General features: G+C 35.4%; 1 protein-coding gene across 1 annotated transcript in view; it reads left to right on the forward strand.

Annotated features, from left to right (window-relative positions):
* Positions 1-16,393, forward strand: part of UBR3 (ubiquitin protein ligase E3 component n-recognin 3) — a 223,531-nt gene that overhangs the window by 59,988 nt on the left and 147,150 nt on the right. The window contains exons 6-9 of the mRNA XM_065880145.1: positions 3,488-3,554; positions 7,831-7,961; positions 9,101-9,329; positions 15,891-16,070. Coding sequence (XP_065736217.1) covers positions 3,488-3,554; positions 7,831-7,961; positions 9,101-9,329; positions 15,891-16,070 — 607 coding nt within the window. The remainder of the gene's footprint in view (positions 1-3,487; positions 3,555-7,830; positions 7,962-9,100; positions 9,330-15,890; positions 16,071-16,393) is intronic.

The raw sequence follows: 16,393 nt of genomic DNA on the forward strand, positions 1-16,393 counted from the left end.
TCCATTATCTTGAGCAGATTGTTGTAGTTAGGACTGGCAATCAGAATTAGTATTAAAAACATATTTATTAGCTTAAAGCTATAATTCATTGTCATCGTTGAATAAATAGAAAATTAATATTAGCAAAAAGATGATGAAATTACCTATTACTCTATCACTTAGAGGTGACTTACTGTAAACAAATATATTCTAACAGATTTTATATATTGTATATTTTAATGGCTCCGTGCTATATATATGCTGTTCGGTAACCTGGTGTTCTTACTAATGGTAGTTTTGAACATCTGTAGCAAGGGGTATATTTTAAGAGATTTTATTTGTGTGTATTATCAGTACTTAAATGGTTTCATACTCCATATGCTATTCTTCATAGCATGCCATTTTTTTCTCATTTATAGTAATAGGTTTTGAACGTCTATCTGGTCACAGTGAATATTAGACCTCTAGTATTGTTTTTCTTCATAGGATATATGTGTGCTATAATTTATTTACCTAATCCCCTGCTCTGCTGTTGGAAACCAAAGATTTTTTTTTTCTATTATAAATAACATTGTGATGAGTATCTATGCATATAGTTCCTATTCACTTGTCTGATTATTTCTTCAGGATAAATTCCTAGAACTGGAATTTCTGTTCCAGTGATAGATATACTTTAACGACTTCTGACATGTGTATTGACAAATTGCCATTCAGGACAATAGTTTTATTATATACTCTCTCAAGCGATGTACAAGAGTACACATTTTCCCACCAGTTTAGATGGAGATAAACTCCCTTCCTAGCTGAGTTTGATATCTATGGTGATGTCAAGCTGATCTTTGTTTCTAGACTTTTGTCATTGTGCCTTTATTCATGGTGTCTTCTTGGAATGACTTTCCTTTGCTTGGCTAATTTTACTTGTTCTTTTAAAGTGTAAGGTTGGGAAATTTATAAAACTTTGTATTGCCATGACTATTGCTTGATCAAGGACACTCTTTTCATAGGAAGTTTGTATTTGAAATTATGAAGTAAACCTAACCTGGAATATAACATTAAAAGTTTTTTTTTTTTTTTCTCTCAGGGCTGGGAGAGCAGTTTCATAAATGGCTGTTAGCTAAAATCTCAAATTTTAGAACCTTCTGGGTCCTGTGGCATAGTTTTACATTCTTATGTCTGTCTTTTATGGCTCCAAATTTCATACTGGTTGAGTTTCTCTAAGAGCAAGGTGAGGGTGGCAGAGGAAGAGGAGAGTGTAGTTTGACTGTCAGTATTACTGCAAGGTAGACCATAGAGGCCTGGCTTTGGTAGGAATTAACAGGGAGAGCATATTGAAGTGCTTAGTAAATGCTGAATGACTGAGCTAAGTAGTGTCTTTGGGTAACCCCAGACTGGTCCTGAGGACTGATGCTGGACTTGGCAGAAACCTGGAGTTAAGTCTGTGGTGAGCAGGCCAAGGAGACTACACCAGTGGGTAGAGCAGCAGCTTAAAGCTGAGGCTTTTCTGCTTTGGAGATTTGATTTAATTGAGCAAGTGTCTGGGAATTTGTACCATGCTTCTAACCTGCCACCAACATAATTGGTTAGCACAACAGACTGTGTGCCAAAATGCTACCACATGTCTTTATAATACCAGTTGGCTCATATATGTTTGGAAATAATAGGAAAAAGGTGTCAGTATAACATGGAAGTTTTGGATTCCTATGCAATCTTTCCTAGCTCAGGAGAGCTGGGATAGTGGGGTAGAATCATATCCTTTAGCTGGAGGGGAAAAAACCATGAGCTATGAAGGCAGCAGGAACCTTTTTAGCAACATTCAAAGTAAATCAGAAATGAGCATCTGTACCCATCGCTCCCTCCCTAAGAGGCACATCGCTATCCTCACTGTTGGTTTCTCTAGTAGCAGGCTGCTTCCTCTGCTCCTCTTCCCTCTGTGTTGTCTCAGCCAGCTAGCTTCCCACCTTTTTGTTGTGGTAGGTTGTTAACATCCCCTGAGACAGCCTCAAATCACTCCAAGATGTTTGCCTGGGCATCCTAATGATCTCCCCAGGTACTGATTATTGCTTCTGTTACTTCTTTAGTTACAAACTTTCTAGGTTACAAAATAGGTTGTGAGTGGTCTGCCCCTCACCCTTTTATTTCCTGTAAGACTTTTTTTTTTAATTAAAAAATTTTTAATTTTATTTATTTATTTCTGGCTGTTGGGTCTTCGTTGCTGTGTGCGGGCTTTCTCTAGTTGAGGCGAGCGGGGGCTACTCTTCATTGCGGTGTGCAGGCTTCTCATTGCGGTGGCTTCTCTTGTTGCAGAGCATGGGCTCTAGGCGCACGGACTTCAGTAGTTGTGGCACACAGGCTCAGTAGTTGTGGCTCGTGGGCTCTAGAGGGCAGGCTCAGTAGTTGTGGTGCATGGGCTTAGTTGCTCCGTGGCATGTGGGATCTTCCCGGACCAGGGCATGAACCTGTGTCCCCTGCATTGGCAGGCGGATTCTTAACCACTGTGCCACCAAGGAAGACCCAGCTTTTTTTTTTTTTTTTAACATCTTTAAAGTGTTTTCTATATTTACATATTCTCTCTTTAAAATTAATTAAGTTTTGGTTGCTTTGGGTCTTCGTTGTTGTGTGCGGGCTTTCTCTAGTTGCAGCGAGTGGGGGCTACTCTTATTTGTGGTGCACAGGCTTCTCATTGCGGTGGCTTCTCTTGTTGCGGAGCACGGGCTCTAGGCACGCAGGCTTCAGTGGTTTGGCATGTGGGCTCAGTAGTTGTGGCTCGTGGGCTTAGTTGCTCCACAGCATGTGGGATCTTCCTGGACATGGCTCAAACCCATGTCCCCTGCATTGGCAGGCAGATTCTTAACCACTGCACCACCAGGGAAGTCTGCCTTGTTGTTTTTCATATGAGGTTTTTTTCAGGAATGGATATATTACATGTGAGCAGAAATGCATGTATTTTCTTCTTGGATTTTTTTCCTAAGCACATTTTAATTTGTTTTTATATTATTTTTTTGACTGTCAACTCCAGCTTCTAATATTCTATGCTTATTTTTCAGAACTTGATCTCTTGAACTCATTTTGTTTGTGTTAGACTCTTCAAAGCCTTTTCTCTATTCATTGTTTTAACCCTCTTCTCCTTCTCCCCTTCCTATGCTAATCTGCTCCCTCCTTGCCTTTAGCTTCTTTGATATTATATTTATAAGGTTAGGAAAATTTTTATTTTGGCATTTTGGGGTATTTAAGAGTCTTTCATTAGAAGCACAGATTAAGTTTAAGAACTCTTATATTTTAATCCTAAGGATTTTCATGATATATTTTAATTATAATGCTAATTTGAAATTTAAAGTTAGCAGCATTAACATATATTTTATGACAGCAAATACATAAAATCGTTGGTTAATAATATGTAAGCATGCCTGTATTGTATATTTAACATAATTTATAAGCATATTTATATTTACATAAAATGTATAAATTCATGAATAGGACTATAGATAATGCTAATTTTGTTTTTCTCCAGGAGGATCAGGATGGGAGTCAAGGTCTGGGCAAGAGAAAGAGGGTCAAACTAAGCAGTAACACCAAAGGTATTTATATTTTGTTTTTTCCTTGTATAAAAAAATGCTTAATCATTAAGAGCACTTGGAGAGTAATGTTATTAGATTTGTCTAATATGGAGAAAGTGTTGTTAGAGCGTGATTGTGGGGGGACCTCGAAAGCAAGTAAAACCATTACTGTTGGGATTTTGTTCATTTGTTTTCTTTATAAAATGAGCAACATCATATTTGAGCCAGAAAAATAGTCTCTTCATTGAATCTTTGATTTGGATGCAGCATATTTGGTGTAAAGCTTTAATTTGATTTAAAGGATGAGCAAGAGGGAGATTTTGGGGGTGTGTGTGAGAAAAAGTAACAAGAGTGAAAGAGAGTGAGAATGAGAATGAATGGCACTTACCACATATTAAGGGCTCAGAAAGGACTCAATACATATTGTTGCAAAGGAAGAAGTAGATATGCCTGTAGTGAGGGAATAGAGTAGTAATGAGTAATATTTATTGAACTTTTTATATATGCTAGACATAGTGCTAATCACATCACATGCATTGTGTCATTTAATTCTCCAAGTAACCATATGAAGCAGGTTTTATTATTATTATTTTATGAATGAGGAAATGGAGGCATGTTAGGTTTAACAGCTAATGAGAAGTAGGTCCTTAATTCAAATCCCAGAGTTTAAATGCTTTATCACTATATTTTCTTGACCCTTCCTAAAAGCTTTTCTAGAGTACTTGTTATTAGTTGGCAGCCTGTGCTCTGGATTTTTGCCATGGATTTCCAAATCTTAACATAGTCTATTTTCTGGGTTAGTATGGTCTGTTAGAAAGTCTCCAGAGGTTAAAATATTATTTTGATGAAAAGATTCTTACTTCTGGTGCTAAGTGTGTCTTGTGGAAAGTTTAGGACTGCTTGGAAGGTGGAGCAAGCAGGCAGTTTCCGTTGAGGCTCATTTTGTAAGTCTGCAAGTCTTTACTTAGTTACTCATGTTGTCACCTTTAACTTACAGACTGTTAGCAAAGGGCATGAAATTTGATTTGCTGGCCAACATGCACATCTTCCCTTTCTTCGTGGCCCAGCAGAGAACCTGTAATGCCTGAAAGAAATTAGAAGTCCATATGGCTAACTGCCCCCTTGACTTACCAGAGTTGTCCGTGTGTTTACCTGAGTTCTTGAGACACATCTGAGTTGGAGGAGATTGTTAGGCATATACTTGAGTTTACGCTTCAGGGATGTTCAGAAAATACCTGTTATGGCATAAGAGGTCATTGTTTTCCTTCAGCCTGGTCAAACTCTGGCTGAAGTTACTTTTTATGCAGCCTTTATGTTGAAGTTGATTTTCTATTATATGAATTCTTTTGCATTTGAGATTGATTGTTTTCTCTTCCTTCCTCTACTGGTAAGAAGTGGTATAGAGATTTAAGACTTGATCAGTTATCATGTTTGGTTTAAGTATGTATGTGGAAGAAGTGGCTTTTTGAAAAAGTTGAAAGTGAGGCTTTTTGAATTAGTAGAACCTCTGTTTTCAAAAAGTAATTGTTGCTTTTGAAAATGTCTGAAGTTCAGGGAGTGGTTTAGTTTTTGTAAGAATTTGATTCAACAGTTTGAAAGTGAGCTGAAAATAAAACATGTAATGATAGGCAAGAGGAGAGGCACTGTGCTAACAAACACATCACTGTCTATTCTCAAAACTGCAATTTTAAGGGTGAAAAGCCTAGGCCTAGAGGGCTTCAGCTAACATGGCCAAGATTATTGAGCTTGTGAGTTGCAGAGGCTGGACTCTGCTGTCTAAATTAAATGCTGTTATACATTTGTACCACATACTGATTCTTCAAAAATCTCTTTTTACAATTTGGCTTGAGTTGTTTAGGCGTTGTAAAGGTCATGGCAATTTTATGAAGATTTTAAAGGTAAATAATCATACATAACTAATGGAAGCATTTCTAACCACATTTCCATAACATAACACGTAATACATATAACACATGCTTTAAATATCTTGGGAAACTGATATCATTTATTTTAAGAATAACAGTGAAGACATTGTGGGTTTTTCTCCCTTCTTTAAAATGTCTGAAGTTAGAAAAATTGGATTGTACATAACTGCAGCATTTTAGTAGAAGCCATAGCTTTTCTGGTGCGTTCAGATTGTTTTATTTATTTAAAACAAAGTTAATGTATCTTTTTTAATGCTTGACATATAATAATTATGGTAGCTTCAGGCTTTTCTTTGGCTAATACAAGCTTGCAGAGAGTTATAACTGAATTTTAGGATAAATACTGCTAGTTTTGTTCAACTTTGTAATTATTTTCAGAAGCTCTTCTCTGTGAGGGTTTTATTTTTTTGGTAGTCTGTGAAATTTTCAGTCATGTTAGTACCAAGTGAATTTTGAGAATTAAATTGGCTTCAGCAATGTGTGCTGTGGATTATATTCTAAGTTTTAATTGTAATCCTTATATTCCTGTCACCTGATTCATTTGGTCCCTAATTTTATTACTTCTTTGGCTTTGAATCTGTCAGCTTGTGCCTTTGAATATATTTTACCTCATTTCTTGCAGGACTGGTTTATGTTTCTTTTTAAATCATTGCCATATCCTGGGAATGATCTATTTCAGGAGGAAGAGATTTCTGTTTTACAAGTAGAAAATTCTGAGATTTGGAAAATAAAGAATTATTGTTTCCAATAAAGGGATGTGTAGTGTAATTGTATTTATACTTTTACTCCTACTATATACGGTTTATACTAAAGGCACCACTGAAAGGGAGTTAGGTAGGGGATTAGCAGATACTTTGGTCTCTCTGTAATCTAAATCATAGTGTCTCTAGATTAATGAAATTATTATTCTGAAAATAATGGATTATTAATTATTAATCTAACATGGGGTTAAAGTTACATCTAACTTTAAAGCTGATTCAAGTCTTATTAAACTCAGTGTTTTACAAGAGAATCAAGAGAGTGATTAAATACTGAGTTGTTACTCATTTAGACCCGTTACCTGAGGAGATGTGGTATGAACACATTACTCAATAATAGAAGAACTGTGACACTGGGGTAGGATTGGGGTAAGGTTAATTGAAAAAACTCTGCAGGTTTACCCTGCAAGACTACTTCAACTGTGATATAATTAGGGCTGTACCTGAGTATTTTGGTTCATGTGATACTGGTTTTTCAAATATCTCATCTAACTCTAGTCTCTGCTTAAGCACTGTCACTGAAACAGTCCATTGATAGTTGACACTTGATGCCCTTACCTTCTTGATGCCCTTATGTGAGCTGATGATCCAGAGCAGTATCCCAAGATAATTTGCTCCAATAAAGATTAATAGAATTTTCTAGTTCATTTTGAGGGGAAAAAATTAGAGAAAGTGAGAGAAAGAGATAGCCAAAGTATTAAAAATATTCAGTTCACACTTTGCTGTACACCTTGAAACTAACACAACATTGTTAAACAACTATACTCCAATGTAAAATAAAAATTTAAAACATTTCAATTCATCATATACCAGTTGAGACCTTTCTGTTGATTAAGCATGGCAAGGAGGCAGAGATAAGCAAGAGACAGCCTAACCCTCAAGGAGTGGTACTTGGCTTTAGAAAATAAACTTTCCAGTAAATAATTTTATCCCCCCCTTTGAATACCTTTATTCAAAAGGGGCATGCATTTCCTGTTTCCTCCATGCATGAAGAGGGCATCTTGAGTCCAGTACAAGTAAGCATATCTAATGTTCTATGTGTTTCCCGGTATGTTCCTACCAGAAGAAAGTAAATGCTTCTGTATACTAGAGTAAGCAATGTACTAGTGATTATCTTCTCTAGTGAAGTTAATATTTCATTTATGAAGGATAATTTTAGAGAAATAAATTATTCATCCATAAAGATTTTTTTCAAAAATAAAAAATTTAGATAACTTTGGAGTTTATGTCCTTAATAGTATGTTTTTAGGTTAAAATTATTATTACTATTTTAAATTAAGTGCCATGAATATTGTTCTTGTAAGATAATTGTTTTAAATCTTAGTAGAAATTTTAGATAAATGGCTTATGTTTAAGGTCAAGTAATTACGTATTTTTCTAGTAACTGCTTTATATTAAATTATAAGGATTAAGTATTTTATTATTTATATACTGTGGACATTGTAGAAATTTAGCTTGATATTGTTCGCATTATCATTTGAATTATTGAAAGGATAGCCTTAATTTTTAGGTATGTTCAGAAGTTTGAGGTTGATGGGTTATTAATCATGGTAAGGTTTAGTGAGATGAGCAACTTAAATCATTAGGGTGATAAATTTTATTTTTATTATGTAGATCAATCCATAATGGATGTTTTGAAGCATAAAAGTTTCTTAGAAGAACTATTGTTTTGGACCATAAAGTATGAATTTCCCCAGAAGATGGTGACTTTCTTACTCAACATGCTTCCAGATCAAGAGTATAAGGTATCTACATTTTTTCCTTCCTTTCTGAACTTTGCTCCTCTTTCTTCGCCTTTTCAATATTAAATCTTTTTGATATATTTCTCAGCTCTGTTGCCAAAAGAGGGCCTGCACAAAAAGCACAGTATTGTAGATCTGAGTCAGAGCACCATTACAGAGCAGGATTCCTAAGGGTTGCCTTTGTGCATGAAACTTGGTCCAAAGGGATTGCTGGGGGACAAACAAAAACACAGTTGCACAAATAAATATGTAGTTACAAATTGTAGTAAGTTCTCTAAAGGAGAAAGGTACAAGGTGCTATGAGAATGTTTAATGGGGGCAACTGAATTCAGATTGTATGGTTAGGCATGGGAAAAGCATGGAGTTTGTAGCTGCTGGCCATAACTGTTACAGACATAATGGTATTGACTCATGTACACATGTACATAGGTGAAGTCTCTAGTTTCAGAGGGTGTGGACTCACCTGTTACTACCATATGGTTATGGCAAAGTTATATAACCTAGTGTCTGAAAAGACAGTAAATCATGCTATAGTTCTTATGGTTTAGGTAGTAAAGCCTCTTTAGGAGTGACACTTTAATAATGCTGTTGTTTTGTGTCTTTATACCTGCTTAAGAAAACAATAGAGGAAGTGTATATGGTATACAGAAGACAATATTTAGTCAGAATAGTGGTTGGCTTTCAGATCAAATAGGAAAAGATATTATTTCTTTTGGAGTAGTCACATTGACTCACTTATTGTTTAGTTATATAAACAACTCTGTGATGGTTTTCAGGTGAGGCTTTAGATTTTGTTGTTAAAGTTGGTAGCACAGAACAAAGACACATACTTCGACATTAGTGAATTGGTATATTTGTGAGCAAAGTGAAGATTTGTATTTTTAGACTATCTTTGTAATTGCTTTAAAACTTTAATAATTTAAAATACATATTGAACATTTTTTTAACCACCAAAGTATTTTGCTAATTTTCCAAAAAAAGGACAAATGTAAGACTACCATCATCACTGAAATTATTTTTCCATTTATCTTGGATATCATCACAAGCTAATCATAACTTAAAAATGCTAGTATAATATGTTGGAAAATGTGTTGTAAAACTTAAACTGTGTTTTTTTTCTTCCTATTTAAAACATTTTACAGGTTGCTTTTACAAAAACTTTTGTTCAGCATTATGCTTTCATTATGAAAACACTGAAGAAAAGTCATGAATCAGACACAATGTCTAACAGAATTGTGCATATTAGTGTTCAGTTGTTCAGCAATGAGGAGCTAGCCAGACAGGTAACAGAAGAATGTCAGCTGCTGGATATTATGGTCACTGTGCTGTTATACATGATGGAAAGTTGCCTTATTAAAAGTGAGCTACAAGGTAAACTCAGAATTATTTTCACTAGTTTTATAAGTATACTTTGTATAACTAATCTTAAAAACTTCCTTTATGCTTAAAAATAGCTTTTAAAAATATTATAAAATAATACGTTTGTTAAAGAAACATTTTTTAAAATTTCAGCAAAATTTAAAGAAAAACTTTAAAATCACCTATAGTTTTGTTATTCACAAATAATATTAACAAATATTTTGGGATATTTTCTGTCTTTTTGTGTGATGTGAGTATATTTATAGATGAGAATATGTACTTTAAAATATGCTATCAAGTGTACACATCAAGAACATGTTCTTTCATGATTGCGGGTAGTAATATCATACGACTTGACCATTATTTAACCATTTTCTTATTAATTAGATATGTTTCTGTTTTTTTAATCATGAATTTGTTACTGTCAGCTTTAGACATTTTATATGCATATACTTTTATAATTTAAAAGTTGGAATAAATCTTGCCTTTTATATGTTCCTTTAGTGTGATCTTTAATTTTCTTCCTTTATGCCTCCTCAAATTTCCATAACATTTCTAGGAATTCCTCCCATTCTTATTTCTTTGTGGTCTTTCATCTTGACTTCACCTCCTTGTAATAATTTATATTATTTGAGTATTTGCTCTGTACTAGGCGCTGTGTTAATACTATTTATATGTTGTCTCAATTAAGCTTCTGAACAACTCTCTAGATTGGCGTTATTATTATTTCCACTTTCAAGATGAATAAATTGAAGTTTAAAGAAATTAAGTCATTTGCTGTAGATTATGTAGTTAGTAGATGACAGAGCCAAGAAGGACTTTATATCTCCTGATGTCAAATCTTTGTTCTTAGCCACAATACAGCCAGGCCAACATTAATAGGACTGTGTCTTCACTTGTTGGCACTTGGAGCTAAACTTAAAAAGTAACAACAAATAATGCCTCAAATTAAATCTTAGGACCTTTCCATTCTCTGTGGATGGGAGATCTTATACTTGAGACTTGCCTTCTACTGTTGTCTCCTTTTGCATATCAGCTTCTATTTTCTCTTTATACTGATAGTCTGCCTATTCTCAGATGCAATACCATAGCCTGAAAATTTATACAGGACTCAGTGCAGGGCATGATGCCTTATATATGATAATAGCTTGCTAATAATGATGATGGCTACCATCTTTTGAGCACTTACTGTATACCATGCTTTTTTTTTCAGTACTTTATATGTATTATCTAATTTATCAGTAAATCTGGAGAGGAGATGTTGTTTTTTCCATTTTATAGATGAGACATTTCTGGTTTAGGAAGTTGAAAAGTCAGTGATCTATGGTTTTATAGCTGTAAGTGGTAAAGCTAGGTGTCTAACCCATACTCTGACCCACTGCGTAACTCTGCCTTCCCATTGTAGGTATAGTGGGAGAATAATATATTATTTACATTGAACAGTATACCTCTTTACCTTTTTAAAAGAAAAATTAAGAGCTGCTTTGTATTGTACTATTTCTGTCTTTGTGTAGGATGACCTTTTCTTTCTTAGAGATTTGGCTACGTATTATTACTTTCTCTTTTCTTTTTTGAAATAGTGTCTATCATCATTCAGCTATATCAGTGATGTTCTTTTTTTTTTTTTTGCGGTACGCGGGCCTCTCACTGTTGCGGCCTCTCCCATTGTGGAGCACAGGCTCCGGATGCGCAGGCTCAGTGGCCATGGCTCATGGGCCCAGCTGCTCTGCGGCATGTGGGATCTTCCCGGACCGGGGCACGAACCCGCGTCCCCTGCATCGGCAGGCAGACTCTCAACCACTGCGCCACCAGGGAAGCCCTATCAGTGATGTTCTTATGTGTAGAATTATATAACTAGAAAAGGACTTTTCACAAGTACAGTATTTTTAATTTATAAACTGGAAAACTTAAAAAAAGTTAGAAGTATTTACTCTTTTGAAAAGAATCTTGAGTCTATTTTCCTGACTAAGTGGTTTAGCTATGCTTCTTTTATATGGTTTGCATTTCAGAGGAGAATGTTTGGGAGGAAGATGTATATGAGTCTGCCTCCCACTTTTTGCTATAGGCATCTTTCCTGAGAGAGTTTTTATGTTCATTTCCTTATCTTCCGGTCACTCATTAACCCACCTCAATCTAGTGTCTGCTTCCGTCATTCTGTTGCTGTCTCCAAAATTGTCCATGACTCCGGTAGCCACATGTCCTACTTTCCCCAGAACAGCTCCAAGTTATGCCTGTTATTTTTTTTATTTTTATTTTTTTTGTGGTACGTGGGCCTCTCACTGTTGTGGCTGCTCCCATTGCGGAGCACAGGCTCCGGATGTGCAGGCTTAGCAGCCATGGCTCATGGGCCCAGCCGCTCCGTGGCATGTGGCATCTTCCCAGACCGCGGCACGAACCTGCGTCCCCTGCATCGGCAGGCGGACTCTCAACCACTGCGCCACCAGGGAAGCCCTGCCTGTTATTTTGACATCATTTTTCATACAGTCCTTTTTACTCTCAAAAGTGTCCCTGTTTATATGATAAATTATATGGTCACCCTTTCTATGACTACATGATAAGGAAGCCAGCGGCAACACTTTGGACCTTATCTTGCTTGATTTTCATTATCATTTTACACTGTTGATTCTCTGTTCTTTGTGTGGCATGAAACTATTTTCTACTTGTTCTATCAGTGTTGGTGTTTCTTGGCACTTGGTCTTGCTGTCTCTGTGCTTCTCACTTTTCCCATATTTTCTGAAATCGTATTACATGGTCTTAGTTGCTTTCTACACATACTTCCTTCTTATGCAGTTAGTCTGTCCTGGAAATTCTTACACGAATTGAATTTTCCAAAAGCTAAATAGCTATAAGTAGCATTGCTAAGATCTTTAAATATAAATGTATTTTTTCTAGCAATAAATTACATTATTTCTAAGCCAAGTCTAAAACTATCTTTAGTTCCTGTTCTGTTTTTTTCCTCTTTCAAAAGTAGCATAACATTTCATGTTACATACTTACTGGTTTTCTAAAAGCACCATATGTTTTCCCTGTTTTTACATGAAGAGTATTGGAATGAGCTTTAAATATATTGAACTAGCTACAGATATTACGCAAGTTCTTTATACTTCTTACTTTGTAATAGCCCCTATCTAGCCTTTGTATACATTGCCATTAGACAATATTTGAAAATTTTGTCTACACTGTTAGTAAATGTAGGAGCTGATACAATGAGAATTCACATGGCCACAGCACAGCTAAAGATTAATAGGAAAAAGCCTCTAGTAGTACATGCTCCCTTCCTTATACTTTTACTTTGTTGAATTCATTTCTGCACCATACTACTTTGTGATTCCAAATATAACTTATAACTTCCCATATCTCTGAAATTTTACAGTTTGTCTTATGCAACTGTCTGTTTAAAATGGAACTTAAAACCATGTGTTGTGGGACTTCCCTGGTGGCGCAGTGGTTAAGAGTCCGTCTGCCAGTGCAGGGGACACGGGTTTGAGCCCTGGTCAGGGAAGATCCCACATGCCACAGAGCAACTAAGCCCGTGTGCCGCAACTACTGAGCCTGCACTCTAGAGCCTGTGAGCCACAACTGCCGAGCCCTTGTGCCACAACTACTGAAGCCTGCGCACCTAGAGCCCATGCTCTGCAACAAGAGAAGCCACTGCAGAGAGAAGCCTGTGCACCGCAACGAAGAGTAGCCCCCGCTCACTGCAACTACAGAAAGCCCACACAGCAATGAAGACCCAACACAGCAAAAATAAATAAATTTTTAAAAAATGGTTAACTTAAAAAAAAAAAAAGGAATAAAGTTTAAAAAAAACAAACAAACCAAACTATGTGTTGCATAACTATAGGAATGTCTGTAGTTGCTAATAATGCCAGATTGATCTTCTGTCCTGCATATCAAATTGTTTATTAAACTATATCCTTTGGATGTCTACAAGCACCTCAGACACTCAGTGTCAGCACCAAAAACCCATTCTGTCTCTATCAAGCCTGCTTCTTTTCTATTGCATTTGTGCATATGTGTGTATGTGTATATATGTATGTGTGTATTAGCACTCAAGTCGGTGTGTTGGTACCACTCTAACCATCTACAGAGTTGCCCAACCTGAAAACCTAGGAGTAATTTTTGACTTCTTACTCTTTGTAGAGGTAGTGAACATCACCAGGTCTGTCATTTAAATCCTTCTGAATATCTTAGAATAGCCAGTTCTTTTCATCTCTGCATCTTCATGCCAACACCATAGTTCAAGCCATTGCCATCTTTAGGCCTTCTACTGCTAGTCATCAGCACCCTCCTATATAATCAGTCTCAACACTAAACATCTAGTCATGTCCTCTCTCTTAAAACCCCCTCTGTGGCTTGCCATTCTCTTCACATGAACTGCAGACTCCTGAAGCTGATTTATGAGGCCATCTAGACTCATTTGTGCCACCTATTCTCTGCATTCTTTGTCCCAGTAATTCCATCCTTTTTTATAGTGCTTCCTCTACTTAGAACATCATTTCCTCTCCATCCCTAGTTTATTTGGTTAATCCCAATTTCTGCTTCCTTCTGTAAATCTCAGTTAAACATCACTTCCTCAGGAAACTCTTTTCCTTAATTGTAGACCAGCTTATATATGTTCTTAGGACTTCTTGTACTTTTCCTATTACAGACCTTACCACACTCTGTCTTCTTAGATATTAACCTCAGTGGAGAGAGAGAATGTATAAATCTTGATTTTTTTACTGCTTTATTTTCAGAGCTTACTAGATTACCTGACCCTCAGTAGGAGCTCAGTAAATATTTGTGGATGAGTGAATATCATTTAACACTGAATCATTGCTCTCTCTGTATCTATATTTGGAAAAGTATCAGTTGGATAAAAATAGAAGCTCTAATCATGTTATTTCATAAAAGATTCCAAGGTATTTTTCGCAAGAACAGTAGTACTTAAAGCAGTGTCAGGAAAATAGTGATTTTGATTAATTATTTTCTGCTTATTCATCCTCTGATTTCAATTAAATAGAACAGTGATTCTCAATGTTTTAAAAAATTAAAAAATCCCGGCATCCCTAGGCACTGTCCCATCAGTATCAGCTGCTCACCAACTCACAGTGGCAGTAGTTGTCAGAGAGGGCGTTTCTGAATCTCAGATGTGGGTAATTTATAAAAGCTCCCTTACCCCCACTTCCTCATTCAGTTATACCTGTTGTGGGTCCTGTTCTTATGTCTTGTTAAATTTGAGTTGGGTAAAGTAATTTCATGGGCTGAAACCTAAATTTAATTTATGGAAATAAGAAGTGCAGTAGAAGCCCTCTTCACTGATGAGTTTGACTACGAGGTGGTTATTTGAAAAGTTGGTTAAAGTGAGGCATTGTTAAAAAGTGATACATACGTATCTTAACAGTGGATTTTAACTTAAACCACAGGAATGTATGTTTGTTCTCCAACCTTTTAATTTTGGGCAAAGCAGTTGTAAGGTATGGTTTTCTTTACTGGAGTTCTCCCTCGTCCTTCTTGTATATACCACATCTGTAAAGCAGCATCTGTGATTTTCATTTTCTTTAAAGTAGAGTAAGAACATAAAGATTTTCATGAAGCAGTCTGAGTGTAAAATCCTTCTAGACTTTTGTGATTTTTCTCCTCCAAGATTTTCTTAGGCACTTTTACTGTCTTTCAAAAGCTTATGATCCAGTTTTTGTTATACCTCTATTTATGCATTCATATTTTATCAGATTATGTATTTGTAACTTAAATTTTATAATTACAGTAAAAAGAACAATTAGTATGAACAGAAGCAAAAACAGACTCTGGATAAGCTTATACCTTGGGGCTTGTGTACTAGGGAATAGGCTACAAGCTTTGAGCATTCTGTGTATTATGGGTATTAGTGTGTTTTACAGTGGGAATGGGGGGCTTGTTTGTCCAGTGAATCAGTTAAGCTGGAATAGGTCAACAGAGCTAATGCATACATGCTATAACTTCTAATAGTAAAGTTTTTGTACAAACCTAATCCTCCCCATCTCCTCCTTCCAGCAATGTATTTAAACTTTGAGGATTTTTTTTTAAAGCTTAAGAAATTTATGTGTGTCTTTTGTTGTTTCATTTTTGAAATACCGTGTTAAAAATTGTTTTTACATGTCCTTTGAATAGAAGAAAGCAATTAAATATATATTGTTTAAGTCATACAGATTTTATTGAAAAGATAGAATGAGATTAATCTAGGGATAAAAACATTTTATTGATTAGAACTGAAAATATTGCATTATATCATTAAAATCAAGAAAATAATAAGGTTTTATAAACATGTAACTAAATATCATGTAATATGTTAGACGTGGTAATAATTATTATAATGATGTGCTAGGTGTTACGTTAACATTTCATTTAATTCCCTTAAGATATGTGTCTTTTTCTGTTTTACAGATGAGGAAATTGATTCAGAGCTATGTAATATACCTAAAGCCATATAGTTATTAAATGGCAGGCTGGGGTTTGAATTTAGGTGACTGATTCTAAAATGTATAATCTGTATCATTGGTAAAACTATTTTTTTAAACTAATTTTTTGTGTGTGTGTGTGTGTCTATTTTAGATGAAGAAAACAGTTTACATGTGGTAGTGAATTGTGGAGAAGCATTACTGAAGAATAACACTTACTGGCCTCTTGTCAGTGATTTTATTAATATCCTTTCTCATCAAAGTGTGGCTAAGAGATTTTTGGAGGACCACGGTTTGTTAGTGACATGGATGAACTTTGTATCTTTCTTTCAAGGTATCAATTTCAGATTTTTTCTTAATTTTTTTTTCTTTAGTTTACAAAATGCCTAATGTTAAACTGTCAAACACTAATTAAGAGGTCATAGCACATCATTCAGTTACATGTGAAATGTCTCATTTTAATTAATTGATATTTGTAAGTATTTTGATAAAGTGTTCATGAAAACATATCAGAGTTATGAAGAAGGTCAAACTATTACATAGGAAATAGGAGTGTAATTTTTAAAAGCATTTGAAAGCATTAATCTAGAAATTTCTAATCTATTCTCCAAGAAAGACTCAATACTTCTGTAAAAATGTCAACCGGCATCAATTAAA

Source organism: Phocoena phocoena, chromosome 7, assembly GCF_963924675.1.
Source record: "Phocoena phocoena chromosome 7, mPhoPho1.1, whole genome shotgun sequence".
Classification (NCBI taxonomy): Eukaryota; Metazoa; Chordata; class Mammalia; order Artiodactyla; family Phocoenidae; genus Phocoena; species Phocoena phocoena.